The sequence below is a fragment of the Anser anser genome, assembly GCF_964211835.1.
Source record: "Anser anser genome assembly, chromosome: 13".
NCBI lineage: Eukaryota > Metazoa > Chordata > Aves > Anseriformes > Anatidae > Anser > Anser anser.
This window is the reverse complement of record NC_139734.1, coordinates 18724830-18743328: the sequence shown is the minus strand read 5'-3', so window position 1 is coordinate 18743328 and position 18499 is coordinate 18724830. Positions and strand designations below refer to the sequence as shown.

The window sequence follows — 18499 nt, the reverse complement described above, 5'->3', positions numbered from 1 at the left end:
TTGTCTCTTTCCCATCTTAGTGTTAAGAAACAGTGCCATTACCATCTCATAAATTAGTCGTAGACTGCTTCAGGCTTCAGGCTTGTCTAACTGTGGCTCACCTCAGTAGGATATTGCCTTCTAATATCAAAGGGATTTAGATATATGTCATAAATGACATTCTGAATTATAGCCAAGAAGATATTATTAATATAAGTGCTTGATACTGGCCTCTTCAAAAATTATATGTTCTATCATGCATGAATCTTATGGGATTGTTCATAAAAATCAACAAATATGCCTCTTTGCAGAAATTTTCTAAATAAAAAGTGAATCATTGTGGTTTACTCAGGAGAGGGACAGATGCAACCACATGTGTAACTAAGTAGAAAACTTGAAAGCTCAATATATTTCAAAGGCAAAGATGGAAATAAATCTTATGGGTACATTATATTGTCAAACCCAGCAGTAATTTTAAGATTCATTTGCCTCCCAATTATTGATATGTGTCACACTTCACTGGAGTTGAGACAAACCCTGTTTATTTCTTGCCTTTTCTCTACCTCCATCAAAATTTGAAAGGTGTATAATATAGAGAGAGGTCTGGATCTGAGACTTATTTAAATAACAGATCAATCCAGGGCTTTGTACAAGCAAACAATATTGGGAACAATTGCAGATTCTGCACAGCTCTAACAAATCTATGGCAATTAAAATAAAAATCTAGCATTTATTTGCAAGTGTCATGCAGTGGTGTTCCATCTTCCTGACAATAGACTGATTTACACTATCTCTGGTAAAGCTTGATCAAACTTGGTCGTTGCTGTTTTTTCAGGTACTGTTTGTTACTCTACTTAACGTTTAATATAGGGCATAGTAATAGAGTGCATGCTACTGCTGAATAAGCTCATTCTAGCCGATAAAGATGATACAACGTTGCAACAGAGACTGTGTGAGCATCAACTGGCATGAAATCCAGATTCTGTCATATGCAATGTTGATGGTATAGCGTTTCCAGGTTGTCTTCTGTTTTCAAGGAGCCAAACAGAAATGCTGGATGTAGTTTTAACTTTACAAAAGTGGTTTTGGCTCATTTCTCATTAGTGCACTTTGTTCATACCTCAAATATAAGAAAGGAAGAAAAATGAAAACTTTATAAAGGAATGTGATATTTAACACAACATAACCTCGTTGATTAAATAGCTTAGATTTGGAAAGGATTAGGTATTTACCATATGTAAATAAAATTATTAATTACTTAAGATATTGTTTACTAAGATTTTTAAACTTCCTGATTCAGGGTGTAAACTAATTAGTAGGCAATGTGGAAAAAAATTCATCACTACATGGGACGAGTTCATGAAAAGCCGTGGATGAACAAAAAGAAAACTGCCATGAGGTATTAATATACCAGCAGAGACATCACTCGCCCTTGACAGGAGACTGTAAATGCAGAATGCTAGGAGAAATAATCCTCACAAACTGGAGAGCTGAAGTGGAGATGGCAGCAGCCCTTCAAGAAGGAGGAAAGCTTGAAATAGCGTATTCAACTTTCTTTGAAAATGGTATCTGTAAGAATGGGCAATAATTAGATTTATATCTTAAATAGGCCTTTCTCAGCAGAGACTGCACCATGGCTTTTTTAAGCACAGGTGGTGCATTTATCTTTCTGAAATGTGAAAATCTTTCTTAGTTTTCTAGTCACCAGAATAACAGCTTACAAGATCCTAGTTCAACAGTGCAGTTAAATCAGTGCTGTCTCAGTTTGTGGCAGGGCTGTTAGCCTGTGGTCCAGGAGCGCTTTGGCAGGCTTTGTGCTCCTGTCGGTAATGAGGGTTAGGAATGGGCCATAGCTAACAGAGGTCAGACCCCTCTAACAATTCACCTTCTTCCCACAAGCATATAAAAGGAAAAATAAACCAACATTTTATTCAGCAGCACAGTGCTACCACTTTGAGCACTACAGATTTCTCCCAGCCTACACAGAACCCTGTGCATCTTTGAGCCACTGTAGATCCTTTCTCTTACTTGTCTGTAGCCTGAAGGATTTGCTGATAGTTTCATGAGAAGTCCAGACTCCTGACCCCAGCACACTTATCTTCTCTGTCCTATTCAGAGAAAAGTGTAGCAGAGAGAAGCTCTGTTCTTGCACAATGCTGTGCGGGGAGCCTACCAGAGAGCCTCTACAGCTATCCATATTCCCAGATCTTAAGCAGGAACTCATGAATGCGATGGTGGCATAGAGAAACATATGCCGCTGTTAAGCTAATTTAAAATCATATCTGCATTTTTTGTTCTTGTTGTTGAATTTCCAGTGCCTTTGGATTTCTATGCATTTGTATGTATATTTGTGGAGGTTTGTGTGGGACTACAAAGTGAGTGAGTATATCTGTTAATCCTGAACAGGAAAATGGATGTCACAGAAACATAAAACTACAGAGTTATTTGTTCCTGTAGGCAGAGTGATATTGTAATTAAAGGTAATAAAAACATGGTAGGATTCAGCTTCTCTGTTCTTTACAGTTAAGTGTAACAGAGGAACTGTGGAGTTACAGGTAGTTTGCATCAAGTATTTTCTTGAAAAGGGACAGAGTCTGAAAGCTTTGGAGAATCAAAACATTTGTTGTTCTCATATGCAAAAAAGTGACCTAAATACTATTTCTCTGCTTCTGTTTTTCTGCTCCCGTAACACTAGGGAAACTCCAGTGACATCATAGTTCATGAAGCTTAACGACTCCTGCTTCTTTCTGGCTACAAAGAGAAGCTGATTTCAGCATTTTGTTCCAGCTCAGAATTCTGGGTGTGGTAGCAGAAGACTAATCTCATACCTGCCTGTGTAAAGTATTCTGAGACATGGAATAGTATGCTCTTGCAGTGTGCAGTGTTACGAGCTATTATAAACTTTGTGGATGTCTTCGTACCTATCTTGTAGCTGTGATGAGCGTAAGGGTTTCTGGTTACATATACATTGTGAAGCAGAATAAACTTACAGGAGCTCCTATATTACAGTATGTATCAAGCTGTACCACAGCTGCAATATGTATATTTCAGTATACAAACCAGAGTTGTTGCCTCTCAAAGTTCACAATAGTGATATTGTAACAAGTCGAAAGATGTCAGGTTACATCTCCATTTTACAGAACCGTTCTTGTAGCTCTTTTCCCTTCCAGTCTAACGTTTTTTCTAAAGTGGAAGATGATTAATAATTGTACTGAGGGAATTATTTTTCTAATTCTTTGCATTGAAGTCAAGGATTGATGATATTCTCACTCATTTCTCAAACTTGCTCACTATTATTTTATTTTTCTAATTGTCTTGTTATTTTGTTAAATGATTGGTGTAATAAGGCTTTACAAGGCTTTCAAAATAAAAAAAAAAAAAAAGAAACATTCAATGACATATTTCAATCCAGGGCATGAAATCTGAAAGTTCCTGGGCCAGACTTTCAACAAATTTTAATTTTCTAAGTAGTCAGTTGATGAACACAGTGCTGAATTTGGAACTGCACATTCATCTGTTTATGTAATTTGCTCTTATTTGGGATTGCCTGCTTTTGTCAATAGGCTGTTAGACCTTCGGCTCGTGAAATGTTGGCTTGGATTCTGTTGCTGCTTTCTCTTTCTGATCATGGTTCTGACTGAGTCTTTCATTTGGCAAAGTGCTTGTAGGCAAGCAGTGACTTTTTTTGTAAGAGTTTTCTGGCTGGCTGATTTTTATTTTTTTATTTTTTATTTTTTGCGTGGTTGAGAACAATACAAGAAGTAGTGAAAAGGAAATGGAAGAAAACCGTGAGTCACAATTGCGACTGACTCTGATTCCTGAATCCTCAAGCACATGCTGCTGTTAAACCCCAGCACATCTGCAGTCAGCAAATAAAATCCTAGTGAGAAATTAGCAGTGTTGGAGTGATTTTGAACCTGGCATTCCCATGGAACAGTGAACTGTTGCATCGCCAATATCCAGATGAAGATACCAAGATGAAAAATTAGTAAAATTATGTTAATCTAACTTAGCACTTAAATACACAATTTCAGTTAACTAGATACTCTAGTTTCAGTTACTTATCTGCTTTAAGTCTTCCCAAGTGAATAAGTCCAAGTGCTTCATTTAGATGTGGATGATGTTTTTCCAAATACCATTACATCCTAGTCAAGCAGAATATGGAACATAACTTGTACAGTTACAGTAGAGTTTACTGTCTTTGCTTCCTACTGAAGGGAACTGGAGGGAAGTAGAGTTATTTCCTTCATGTGCTGACAGCATGAATTAGCTTATGTTTGCTGATTAGTACAATAATCTTCCAGTAATTCATTCTTTTTCTGCATGAGTTTTCACTTCAAGTGTTTTTTATTGGTACAGCATCTTTGAATTTTGTGTGTTTTTCCAAGTGTAATTAAGACTTTAAGCTCAAAGAGGAGAAGCACGAGTAACATCTAAACGAGAAATTTAATGCTTAATACTTCCCAGAAAGACTGGAGAGAGATCTGACTCTAATCTGTATAGAGGAATCAAGATAGAAACCATTTTATATTCTTTAGGGCTTGCATAGTGCTTTGTGTTTGTGGAAGGCTGTGCTAATATTACTGAGTGGTTGCCTGTGGACTACCGAGTGCCTGTGTCCCCTTAGATTTATCCTGTACACTGGAGTTCTGTAACGGTAACGCAGCAGTCGGAAAGAAGTGTTACAAAGTGTGACAAACCCAGTTTCCTTTGAAGAGTTCAGCTGCCATGCTGCATATTTTACATCTTTCTCTGATATAAAGAGAGGTGTGAGTTCCTTTCTGATGTTACATTTTGGAGCTGGCTATAAACATTTAGATTTGCCTGGAGCCTGAAGACGTCCATCAATATCAAATACTTTATTTTGGGTGAAGGGGCAACAAATCTTTTGTAACTGGATAGAAGAAGCGAGTTTTCTAATACAGTTGACCTCATCTCAGGAAGTTAGTGTTTGACACAAATGCCGCTAATTTTGCAACATACTATGTAGGCTGATAAATATTCTGACTTAAAGAAGTATTGTAATGAAGTCTATTGAACGTTTCGGGAAATACTTCAGGAATGTAGAAGAAAATAGGAAATTATCTGCAAGTGTCTGCAGATGTAGAATTAAATCCAATAAAAGCATGCCTCCCCAGGAAGCTTAGCTAAACTGAGAAATAGGCAAGGAAATGATAATATAAAATAAAGAAATTTTGAAGGATGAAGCAGAAAGAATACGGGGAAAAAAATGTGAAAGAACAACAAATCTTTCAATGTAGATAAGTGATTTGGTGTGAAAAGACTTTTTTTTTTATTATTTAACTTAATTGTGCTGTATATTAAAGCAAGAGTCAAAGCTTCAAGACTGAGACTTTATCTCATCTGTATAAATCTCTTCTGAATCTAGTGTCATCAAGTTTTCTGCCAACCCTTAGGCTATTGTTTTATTCAGCAATGTGACTGATTAATTTTAAGAAAACAAACAAATAAAAACCCATCCATGGACGTCTGCCCATCAAGAGAATGTTTAGATTGTAGAGTTAAACAGAGAGAACCAACAAAATGCCCCCTCTTGATAAAAATAGCCAAAAAAAATGATACTGTTTGTCTTTCTTTGGTATATCCAGTCTGTTATTTGTGTTGAAGCTTACATATGTTCTTTATTTCTCTAAAGCTGGCATCAATTATCAACTGAGGGACAAATGTATGAGCTACAAAATAGAGGTAAAAACAGAAATATGAGATTGCCTATTTAGGTTTTGATTTTTCTTTTTTCAAGAGGTAAATAAATACACTTTTTCAAATAATCCCACAAGGACATCATTTAGGGAGAAGAAGCTAAGCAAAATATTGTTCCTTCTCACAGTGGGATACAACTAGCTCAAATGTCTTCAGGAGTGAAATTTGATTGTAATAATAGACAAAGACGACTTTGAAAAGCTCCTGTGATAGAAGGTTTTTGGGATCTGGCAATGCTAAACTGTGTACCTGAAAGACACTTATGTACATAAAGCCTAAAGAGAAATTATTGTAATCAATTGTATTGTTTTTCCTCACATTTCAGAATGGGATGCAGCATACACAGTATTACAAAAATCAAGTGAGGAGAAAGGGATGTCATTTTAATTCATCTAACTAAATTCTAATTTTCAGGCCCTTTGTCTGGCTGAGGAATAGCCCTGGCAGGATAGTCACTGTTGGCAGAGAAGTTCATTTCTTTCCCAGAAGAAAAGAAATCAAAACAGCTTTGCACTGATCAGCTGGCACAGACTACCGGATCAATGGTTGGCAATTTGCAGGGCTGTGCTGTAGATAAGGCTGTCACATTTTGGCAGTCTCATCACTACCAGTCAGCCACATAATAGCTGATAGGTCCCTTTCAGATAAAGATGAGAAGAGGACAGAAAACTGAAGAGAAACGGGAGTGAAAGGGGGATGGAGGAGGAAGGGAAGATGACAAATCAGTATTTTCAACCTCACATTTGTCCTTTGGTCTCCAGTCCATTTAAATATATGTTAATATTGCTGTTAATTTTTACAGCTTTCACCTGATAAATAGTGGCACTTGACAGTTTTTTTTTTGTTTTTTTTTTTTTTTTTGAGTGTATGTCTTTTATCCTTCTGAAAATGTGCGGGTGTGTCCTGAAAACTGAGTCCAAAACTCTCCCTCCCCTAACCCCCCAAATCAAAAGCATAGGTTCAAGGTGTGTGCTTGAGATGCCAAAAATATACTTGTTTTATGTATTAAGATCATTGTCTTTCACTTTCTTCAGTGTAAATATGACATTGTGCATATGTTATCTTAAAAAAGGAAAGTAGATTTTTGCCCAGATACACTCTTGGTCTGTTATTTATTGCAGCTTAGCAATAGTTGATAGTCTTGTGGTTTCTTTCTGTGAAGCTTGTGTCCTAGGGAAGACAAGCTAGTTAAGAAGTGAAAACAACAGGGGAAAAAAAAAAAAAAAAAAAAAAAACCACCACTTAAGCAGCAACTGAATTATTTTCAGATGTTTCTGGTTTTGAGAAGACTGAAAAATAGTGTCCTTCTCTGAATTCTGATGCTTTATACTTTTCTAGCAGTTCATTGGATGTTACAAAGAAATCTGTTAGTGACTGGATGACAGTACAGTGACAAGAGGTGTGGGAATCATTACATTAATACTGATAAAGCTGCTAAATATGCATAGGAAGATTCAGACATTTCCAGAAGCATGAGAACACACAGAGTAAAGGATTCATTAGTTAAAAATGCCCAGGCTGTTCTTAATCAACTTGAATCTTGAGCTTATGTTAGATATTCCCAACTACAGGGAATGCTCTCTAATTCCAATGTCTACTGTTGAATAGCCTTCTAAAAACAGTTATACGCAGTGTAGGGAATGAGTAATTTTTTTTAGCTTTTTCTTTCAAATTTTCAAATTTTACTGCTCAAGATAGAGATTTGTGAGGGAGATTTGTAAAGGAGATTTGAAAGCTTTTTTTTTTTTCCCTGAAGATACAGTTTTCAAATGTTTTTATCAAAGCAGTATAATATAATATAATATTTGGAAATCTCTATACAAATCATCTCTGCTATTTAGTCTTTCATCCTCTTCTTTGTGAATAGAGGGAAACCACTCTTTCTGATCCATTGCAGACAAACTGATGAAACTGCATGTAGCTGCAGTTACGTAGAACAACTCTCCCTGAAGTCCAAAAGCATTTGCAATATAGTCAGCCAAGTCTTTGATACTATTTTCCAACTTGATTTAGACAATTCCTATGGTGCATTGCACCACTTTGTTGTGAATTGATCTCAGAAATGCCAAAAAGAGGAAAGGAAAAGAAAAGAAACGAAAAGAAAAGAAGGGAAAAGAGAAAGAAAAGAAGGGAAAAGAGAAAGAAAAGAAGGGTAAAGAGGGGAAAAGGGGAAAAGAAGGGAAAAGAAAAAAAAAGAAAAAGGAAAAAAGGAATAGAGAGGAGAAAAGAAAAAAAAAAGAGAGGGGAGGGGAGGGGAGGGGAGGGGAGGGGAGTTCCTTTCCTTATTGGCATTCTAGGGAATTAGAGACCAGGAATGAGAGAGCCACAGTGGCGGGCTGACATGGATTGTTTATTTAATTCTTCCAATTTGTTCACCTTAATGAAACACCAAAAGGTTTGACTGAGCGGTAATTAACAAGAGAGAGCCTGTCTAATGAAACCAGTACAGGATGATATTTGTTTCAAGGATCAATAAAAGACTGTGAGTGAAGATCATACCAGTATCATGCAGGAAAACAAATCGCCTTGTGTCAATCAATTGTCATGCTGCACATGCATGAGTCTGTGTGAAGCATTTTAAATATTGCATCAGAAGAAAGACAGGAAAGGAAAGGATTGGTAAATTTGGAGGTATCTAGTACTTAATTTGTTGGTCTGTCAGGTACTATAATTATAGCTGCAGCATTCTTTTTCTGTGCCTTCAATAGTCATTACTAAGCAATTCTAGTGACATAATCAAATTAAAGTACGCTTCTATTAGAGCGCACAGAGTCCTTTGCGTAGAGTTTCTTTGTACACTTACTATTACCGCTTGCAAGTTTTTAGGAAAACAACACAGACTGCATTCCCTGAAAAGAAAGAAAGAAAGAAAGAAAGAAAGAAAGAAAGAAAGAAAGAAAAGCAGCTGATAAGAAAGATACTTCCCTAACAATCCTTTTGGCCTTCCATAGGCAGCAGTTGGATTCCCCATTGTCACTAGTTGACTTAGCAATTAATAATGCAGCAATTTGCAGGGAACTTCCAGATCTCAGTGCACAAGGTGTGATTTTGTTTATACAGTAAAGTTGCTACTGACAATAACAGAGTAAAAAGGAAACAGTGGTAGAAATGTTGTATCTCAAAATGTATAATCAATTTGATTATGGAAGAAATGGAGTTAGTGTCAAAGAAAGTTAAATATGTGCTACACAGTTTTTTTAATCCCTGTGGATGCAAAGATGAATTACAAAATTTCATTAGAGTTATTGGTAGATTTCCATGATTCTGTACTAGAGCACTTTTTTCTTTTTATTCACCTGTATAAAATAATTAGAAAAATAATATCAGATTTCCATCTAATGTATAATTTGTTAGGTATTCAGAAAAACTCATTTGGATGATTGGAATGTATTTTAACACAAATTCAGATACTAGACATACAAAAAACTATAAACAGTAAAATTTGAAATTGAACTTTTGTCTGTCTGTTTAATCCAGTGAGTTATATTTGCAATGGACTTTTGTTCTACTCATAATTTTAGATAATAATTATATGCTTCTGTTTTTCACCTTCTCAATTTCCCTAACTTTCACAAAGATGTATGGTTAACATGGGATTTATGGGTAATTAATGCATTTGGCTAGTGTAGTAATTCCACATATAACATTAGCACAATTGGGAATAGAATCTTATCCTAAAATTCATAGTTATTAGATATATCATGTAAAATTGTGAATTTTACATGCCTGCTGATGAAGTATATACTTATATATGGATATATATAGTTCTGTGTTCATAAAAGTCTTTGATTGACTAGAATTTGAGCTGGGAAGCTTTGGAGTATTAATTCCATGAAATTTCTTCTGTTAACCAGAAATTTAAACCCTCATGCAAATCTTATGGGCATTATTGAATCCAGCTGCAGAAATTGTATTCATCAATTGCATTTGTAACTGACTGACAGTTTTTAAAACTCCTCTAATCTTATGAAGTGGAAAATAGCTCTGACTGGTTTCATTCCTTGTGTGGCAGAGTCCCAGTCAAAAAACTGCCTGTAGGAAGTGGAATTTGTGTCGATTAGTCAACCACCAACAGCTGCAAACAGGAGGTAAGGCAGTAGAAAGACAGTGACTATGCTTTTTGCCAAAGTATCAAAGACAAGATGATCCACAAGTTGCTCAAGATGGCAAGAATTATAGGCCAGAAGCTGCAACAGATTATCAAGAGAAAATCATCTTTAGGCAGTAAAAATAGTAGTTTTGTTTGTCAAGATACTTCCCTGTCAAATTATTGGAAGACACATGGGATAGTGTGAGCAATGAAGATTGCTTCGGTGACTACTCAGAAACATTATTTCTTATTATTTCACTCGTGTATGTATGTTGATGGTGTGTATATGAAAATATATGTGTGTGTATGATGACACAATTAACTCCTGTCATCAAAATCAAGTAAATGGGTTGTGGAAGGGTACGTGACAAGAGTGTGTTCAGTTTGCAGCCTTTTCTTTGTGTGACAGAGGCTTTTTAATGGGATACGGGAAAGACCGTGCATGGTGAAACAGATTTACCATTGATTAAAACCCTTTAACAGCTTTCAGTTGTAACAGTGAAACTGTCTTTCTGCAACCATCAATTTGGCAGAAAAAAAAATCTTATTAAAAAAAAATAATTCAAAAATACTATTTGTGAATATGTCAAAAATCTAGATTTCATTAATCAAAATGAGATGCAAGTCATCACAGCCATTGAACTATAGAAGTAGTAAATGAATACAGTTATTTAGGATCCAACCTAGGCTCTTCTACATTAGGTACCGGTTTGTGCTGCTTGTCGGTTACATCAGTTGTTGGGAGTTCTTCAAAGTTCTGAAGTGTAACAATTTGGAAACCTGAATTTTACAAGGTTTGATTGGTAAAAATTGCATTTATATATATATATATATATATGTATATATATATTTTTTTATTATTATTTTTTCCAGTGACCAGCATGTGAACCATGAGAAAGAAATGTTGCTGACAGGAAGATAATTGAAATCTTTTAGGTGCAGTGCTAGCAAAATTTCTGAAAAGTAGACAAAGGCTTATGTTAGAAAAATTAACTGCAGGGACTTCTGTCCAAAATAGATAACAGCAAATTGATGTGTTTGATCATGACAGCCATCGGAATGATCATAATCTTAAAGATAGAATTATATGGCAGAGTGCTGGAAGGTCACAGTAATAAAGGGCAGCCATGGTCATGTGGGTAGGTAGATTAGCTCCAAGTGCTCCAAGCTTGCAGTAGCTCAGGACAGCTCCTTAAATTTCTCTTACATGAAGGATATAAATGATATACACTTCTTTAGCTATTTTTCTTTCATTATGTTTATTTTAACACTATAAATCTGATAATGTTGTTACACTACTTCTGGAAGAGGAATCGATCCTCCTCCACATTTTACAAATGATACAATTGAGAGGTTAATGGATGCTAGATTGCATAGATATTACCTATGTGTTAGTCCGATGTTGATTTTTAAAAAAATCTTAAGAATACATCTTATGATAAGGCATTACAAAGACATTAATTTGCTACAAGTGTGACTCTGTGTCATGACCGATAGTGACCATTTATCTAGAAATCTGTGTTCCAGGCCATCTTTTTTTTTTTGAAGTAGGTATTCATACCTATCCAGAACAACGTGCCTCCCATTGGAGTACATACTTATTCTGCAGGAGTGAACTCCAAATGGAAGAGAACCATACAATACGTGAGAAAAATGCCCATGTTTTACCTGTGCTTATGTTAGGACACTTGCATAAGTGTTCATCTGTCTATTAAAGTAGCACTGTTTGTTCTTTTGTTACTACTGAGTGTACGTATATGAGTTGATAAATACTTTTCCTTTATTTGATACTTTTTCCTTTTCTTGTTTTGAAATTTTTAATAATGTCTTAAATAATTTGTTTTTGAAATAAGAGCACATGTTTAGAGTATGACTAGGTACATTTTCAATGTGGAGAAAAACAAAACATATGGAAGACAATTACTTTGCAAAGGAACAGAAAAGTAACTGTTCAGTATCTAGTTTTCCGGTTTCATGTGCAGTTATAACAAAAACATTTAGAATGGAATGGAATGGAACAGAACAAAATAGAATAGAACAGAATAGAATGGTTAAAAGAGCATCCTACTTCTCAGTAGCAATAAGAAGGCTGAATTAAAGTACATTGTGTTTTAAATTGTATTTCACTTGTAAATTGGTCTGGAAATTTGGGCAACTTACAGATATTCTAAAACAGAGCATCCACCAAAATATGACATTTTATCAGGAAGGCCAAATTATTGGTTGAAATGAGTTGGAATTGACAAGATAGTCTTTTGTAAATACAAAATTCCTGATTTTTTTTTTATTTTTTTAATATTCCTTTCTTTCTAAATTTGATAGGCTATATTCATTTTATAGGCTATATTATTATATAGGCTATATTCATTATACTGAAACAACATATCTAAATCAAGCATCCAGACTGATATCTCAGAACTATTAGTTGAAATTAAGAAAAGCTAAACACGAATAGGTATGCCTTAATGTAACATGTGAAAAGGCAAAGGAAGCATGCTCACAGTTCTGGCAGTTTTGCTTTAGTGCTAATGTGTGTTGTGTTTGTATCTGAAAATTTTCTAATATTCCATGTGCAAAAGTAATCTCACATTTGCTTGACACTTGTGTCTATGTCTGGGTTTTTGAAATCAGGTACATAGGTATCTATGCAGTAGTTTGTTTTTAGATGCTGAAAGAAAAGGTTTTTATCTTCCATTCCCTGTAATCTCTCCCTCTGTCTCTCTCTCTCTCTCTCATGTATGTCTGTCATTTTTATCCTAAGAACCTGTCTTTATTGTTGAGGACTTTTTATATTTGACATTTCAGCCATCTCTTGTCCACAGCCTTATCATTCATGTTGGTGAAATTGTTTATTTGTAACACCACTAGTGCCTAAATATCTGTGAGAGATTTCAAGGAAAAAGCATGAGGAAAAAGTGACTTGTTTTTATGTTGTATCAGTATTCATAGCACTTGTAATTGCTGTTGAGTTGCAAAGAGAAAAAAGGAAACCTATTAAACAGATAAAATACTATGTATCTGAATTGTGAAATGATGGGTTTAGCATCTAATCTAGTTCAATCTGTGCAGATGCTGCTGGAAAGGCTTAAGGCTATTTCATTCTAAAATTTTTGCAAGTAGTTACTTTTACTTGTATTTATATATTTAGAGTAAGTTGAGTTCCTTCCTTTTGAAGGATACAGGCAATTAAATATGTGTTCTTTCTTTTCTTTTTGGTAAACAGAAAAGAAGAGATGTCAGCACAAACTATTGTGTCACACAGATTGGAGGATATGCCAGTGTGACTGGTTGCTTTCCTCCCTAATACTTTGAAACTGTTTCTTACTGTTGTATGGATTGGGTATATGACAGGTAAAGAAACATCTACTCATTTAGGATAGAAAAATACAACTGTAAAGTCTCTAGGTGTTTGGTTTGATTTAAACCCATTTGCAGTTGTGTAAGAGAGAGAATAAACCCTAAGGAAAGCTATAGAACTGTGATGTATTGCACTACAAGGACTGCATTAGAGCCCCTGTCTGGTAGTGTAAATAAAGACTTTTATATTTTCATTTATTGATTGTAATTCTAAGAAAGCTTCACGTTGTCCAGTAGAAGTGGCTGAAAAATAATGTATGGAAAATCTATTGGAGATACAGAGGCATTTTAGAAAGTAGAGAACCATTAGCTTTATCATCAAAGACAAAAGCATTGTTATATACATGCTGCTTTGATTCTCTGAGAACCTATTGCTATTTCCCCTTGTGTTGAGCTGTTAACAATACCTTCAGTAGAAAAGGCAAAATCTGTTCTCACATAAAGGGATGTGGCGCTTTTTAATCCATTTGTATTTTCTTGAAAGCCAATATTTCCTGAAAAGAGTGGATCCAAACCATCTGCTATTGGTATTATTGGATTTTTCTCTTTAACTAACTTCATTATGACCAGATTCAGCTCTGGGTTCTCTGAAAATACATGAGTACTGGTCAGAGTGTGTGCGGGGGGTTGGGGGGATACTAAAAACTAAACAAGCTCGACTTGGAATCCACAATGTAGCCCCATTTTTAACAAAGGTATGAGAAAATTGCACAGCAAAGTCTGTGAAAAAAATTACATATTCCATTAAGGCTATATTCATATTTCTTTTTATAGGCTTTTGTATCACTGAAGGTATAGAGGTTATGACATAGTATGTAATATCTTCAGTATTTTAATAGAAATGACTGATTAATGTTTCACAAAGCATTAAAATTCACTAGTCACTTCATTAGCTTGTGAAAATTAGCTCTTTTCAACACAGCGTATATACATTGTGCTGCTTTTCTGCTTTCTCTCTGGAATAAGTATATGTAATATATACAGCAGTGAATGTCTCCTTCAAGGTTTTTAACTATCAAAATACAAGTGCTTGAGTAGGCTGGAAGCACTGGCCTGAGTTCTGCCACTTTCATGATTCTCAGACTCATGAATCATTCCTTGTGGCCCAGATATCATTGTTAAAATGAAAAAGTGTGTTAACAGTAAAAAGGTATGGAAGAGATCACAGCTCATATTAGTCAATCTAAAGCCGTCTTTGTGAAGTCTTGCCTTGCAATCAAAATCTGTTTTTACTCACATAAATAACAAAGAAAAAAAAAAAACAAAAAACAAAACACAATGATCATGATCTAAAAATTCCCTGGGTATGTCTAGAGAGATGTTTGTAGTCATCTCTTATTTATACCAACTTGATGAAAGAAAGAAATAGCATCAGGATATAGAATTTGTCACCTAGTCTTTGATCAGCACCTCAATAGGAAATGCTACTTAGGGGGGAGAAATGTATTCCATGATCATCAAGTCACAGTGTTTCTGTGTCCTGAGCACTGATGAACAGTGGGAAATGGTGATGTGAAGGGACGGGAGTGTTAAGATTTAACTGGAAGCTTTGCTACATGCAATAAATGCAAATAATATACAAAGCAAATATTTGTAATACGCCACTTACCATTAAGGCATAAGAGAACTAACGTCTTGAAAAGAATTGAAGGAGTAGAACAAACAGCTGAACCAATGACACAGAAACATGGTCAATGGTTCTGCAGAAGCACTAAGCAAAGGTGTGCTTTTATTTCTCTAGAAACGCAAAATAACTCTATTGATTTCAGTCATATTGCCCTAGATTCACACAACTGGAACAGAGGAGACTCCTGTTTACCATTATGTAAATCTGCTTAGTGCCTATTTACTTGTCCAGGATATTTTCATCTGCGTACCAACTAACGGTGCTAGTAATGAAATATCTGTTAAGTTCTGTAACTTGATTTTTCATCTTCCTAATCTTCACACTGCAAATTCAAATGCTTTAGAGGGAAGATGAATGCCTCTTGTCTTTTCAAGTTAGAAATATTTAACAAATACCCATACATCAGCCATCTTATAGACTCTGCAACATTTCTATGTTTGGTACCCTGTTGCAGGAAAAATCTGCAGAAAATATAGACCTGTAATTTGAAATTTGGTCATTATATATGCATTAAGATGTATTAAACCTTTCAGTGTAGCTGCTTATTTTAAATGCACATTCTGAATATCAATTTTATTGTTAGAAAATATCAAATCATTCTACTATTATGTATGCTGAGGAAACATAGTGAGACTAAAAATATAGGAATACCACAGGGACTGCAAACAGCATTCAGCCTGTTCTCATCTCTGAGCACATCTTGCTAGTACCAATGGAAGCTCTTTTCTCCAGAGAAAGGAAAAAAGACATTGAAGTCATGCGGAGTTCCTCCTCAGAGACAGACGAACGGCAGCCCCTCTGCTCACACAGATTTGGTTCCATGTACTGCAGAGTACATCAGTCAAATCTCACCCAGAGTCAACACACTAAGCAATGTGTAGGACTCCTTGATAAATCCCAGCCAGCCAACGTGCCCACTTGACTGTATTTTAAAAAAATTTAAAATCAGGGTAAGTGAATATAAGCCAAATATGAACTAAAAGACAACATTGTTTAGAGACAAAAGTTGAACATTGAAAGTAACTTTAAACTTAGCATATACTAATGGTAATCACTAAATCCTGTGTTAACGCCCCATTTCAGTAGCTGCAAGGACCTAAAAGCAGCAAAATGACCAGTTTAAATCTAAAAAAGCAATGGTGTTTAATTACATGCTTTTAACATACATTTAATAATAGGTTTATTTTTCTCTATTTATGGTTTACACACACACATATCCAGATATGTAAAATACAATCCAGTGCATCTAAGAGATACCTACACTACTTACAAATGAGCCTCTGCTACAATGCTGGCTTATCCTGTAGACGCAGGTAAGCACGTAACTAGAAATTAGTGCAAGTGTTCATCTTTCTCCATGCTAGAAATCTCGCAGGCTTTTTCACTGCATGTTCCAGCTTCACATTCGCTGGTCAGGTGGTGGGAATTGGGCAGCTGCAGCTTTTCAAAAGCTGAGGAAGTTCTGTGTGCAAACTTGCCAGTTGTTTTTAAATAATTTAGCGTGCTTATAAATGACTTCACACAAGACAAACATAGCTTGTTGGATCCAAAGTTTTAACATTTTATCGTCACATAAGCATAACAGTAATATTAAAAGAAAAATAATGGACATTTTTTTCTGTTCTTTGAGGTCATTATGAAGAATTTGCTTATCACAGTGCACTGGTTTGCTAATAGGCTACATGCTTGCTTAAGCCAGAAAATAACATGGGCAGGATTGTGCCTTTACTCTGCAAGTAAAGAGAGTGACAGTGAACACACTGCCAATTTTTGGCTAATAGTTTTTTGTTTGTTTGTGTTTTTTCCTGTGGCCACCGTGAATGGTCAATCTGGAACCTGAGGGACAAAGCAGAACCTGTGTGACAGATCTGGAGGCCATGACTTCACCGAAACATAGCCAAGGCTCTGTCAGGCTCCAGCTGTTAAACACAGCATGAGTTTCATAATTTCAATTTTCCTGCTGCTTCTCTGTTTTAGTCTATTTTTCTATATTCTATTTTAGCTGGAGTCTCCCTAATTTCACAACTCCCCCATGGTGTACAGGATTTTTTTTTAGCTGTAAGGATTGTGAGTTGTTGCCTTGGAAACACAGTTGTGCATGCAGCTGTTGTAACTGTACTTGTTACTTCTGCTTTATCACAAACGGTTTCAAAGCTTTTCTGTATTTGTCTGACATTTTTTGATTCTGTAACTCTTTATAACAATATGTTTGACAAATTACCAGAGAAGGAAATAAAACCTTAACCTTGCAATGTACAGAATGCCCCCGAGATCCTGACTGAATCAGCTGTTTTCTTGGCCTTGGAAGCCCCGAAAGCCACATTCAAAACCTGCCTACCTATCTGGAAAAAATATTGAAATGTAAGATTTTTTTATTTATTATTATTTTTTTTAAAGTTTTGATATTCTCCATCAGAGCTTCTATCTGCAGGACCAGGGGACAGCCTGGGACTGCAGCTCCTCCAGGTTTCCAGGATGAGAGCAGCCATCTGCAGGAATGTGCCTGTGCCAGCCCGGGCCCCGGCAGGGCTCTGGCTTGCTCAGACAAGGACAGGTCCAGCAGGTCCAGTACAACATAGCAGGTGATGCATGAGTATTTCACCCAAGTAGAGCAAAAGCCTTTCCCGTGAAGGCTACGTTGGTACCAGAGAAGGACTGCTGTTCATACTTGCCGCCTTCCTTGGGAGAGTCCTTAAGCCTTTCCCTGGGGTTGTCTTGAAGTGAAAGTTGTTTGACCCCTTTCACTACCAGGAAAAAGGGCTGTTAGATCTGAGAGAAACCACACAGGGCCCTCTTCCAGGGCAGGTTCTCCCTGCTTGCCAGCTGGTAACTAATGCCAAAGCTCAGAGACTGCTGAAATGCGTTAAGACAGTAGCATAGTTTGAAAGTTGTATATGTTCGCTTTTTTTTAGCCAAGGCTTCTAATTGCCGGCATATTTTCAATCCATATACCTGTCAACTACACCAGTTTAGCTGGCATTGCACTGCCTTTATATTGTCTTCTACTTTTATAGCAATATAAAAAATGGTTCGTTTTTTGTATGTCACTCCCTCGCTGGCGCTCAGACTGCTGAGCTTTCCCATTTCCCCTGTGTGTAAGATAAGCCGTAATAGGAGCAGAGGAGGACAGGTGGGCACTATTTCTGTTACGCTTTCAGAAAGAGGAAAAGAATGCTGCACAAATAAATAGAAAGCCTGCTAGCTCCAATAAGATACTAAAATGTTTCTGTCTCCTCGCATCTAACTGTTTTCCATGGACCCCAGTACATTGCAATGCGCATGTCTTGTGCTGTGCATTGTTTGTAACTAAATTTTTTTAGATGTCTTTTCCTGTGAAAATATGAGTGAAGCCAACAATTGAAATTGCAGTCTTAACCGTTTTAGATGAACAACCTGCAGTTTGGTTAGAGTTGCCGTGGAGAAAGGTAACCTTAACTTACAAAGTGATGCTTACAATAGCGTAATATAGTTCAACTTTCTCTTTCAATTTAATGTCTTAAGCCGATTTAACCTTAGTACGTTTATAGTCTGCCTTTTGCTTTTGAAAGGATTTTGTTAGGAAAGCCACCTAAAAAACAGAACAAAACAAAAATATGTTGCCAAGTAATGTGCAGCTATAATACACAGTGTTGAAGCAGAGAAGGAATGGTTGTTCATGCTCAGTGAATATATGTCCGTTTCGTACAGAAGAATATGTATTATAAAATGTCATTCATATGATGAAA

General features: G+C 36.0%; 1 protein-coding gene across 21 annotated transcripts in view; it reads left to right on the top strand.

The window, feature by feature from the left end:
* PCDH11X (protocadherin 11 X-linked) overlaps nucleotides 1-18499 on the top strand; it is a 490740-nt gene that overhangs the window by 284457 nt on the left and 187784 nt on the right. Inside the window, exons 6-8 of one of the 21 annotated variants that reach the window (XM_083797761.1) lie at nucleotides 9713-9788; nucleotides 11342-11434; nucleotides 13014-17133. The exons of 17 other annotated variants lie outside the window; for them this stretch is intronic. In XM_083797761.1, the coding sequence (XP_083653887.1) occupies nucleotides 9713-9788; nucleotides 11342-11434; nucleotides 13014-13102 (258 nt within the window). In that variant the 3' untranslated portion in view covers nucleotides 13103-17133. Of the gene's footprint in view, nucleotides 1-9712; nucleotides 9789-10492; nucleotides 17134-18499 lie in introns of those variants that run through there. 3 more of the 21 variants (XM_083797762.1, XM_083797767.1, XM_083797770.1) reach the window with 3 other exon arrangements.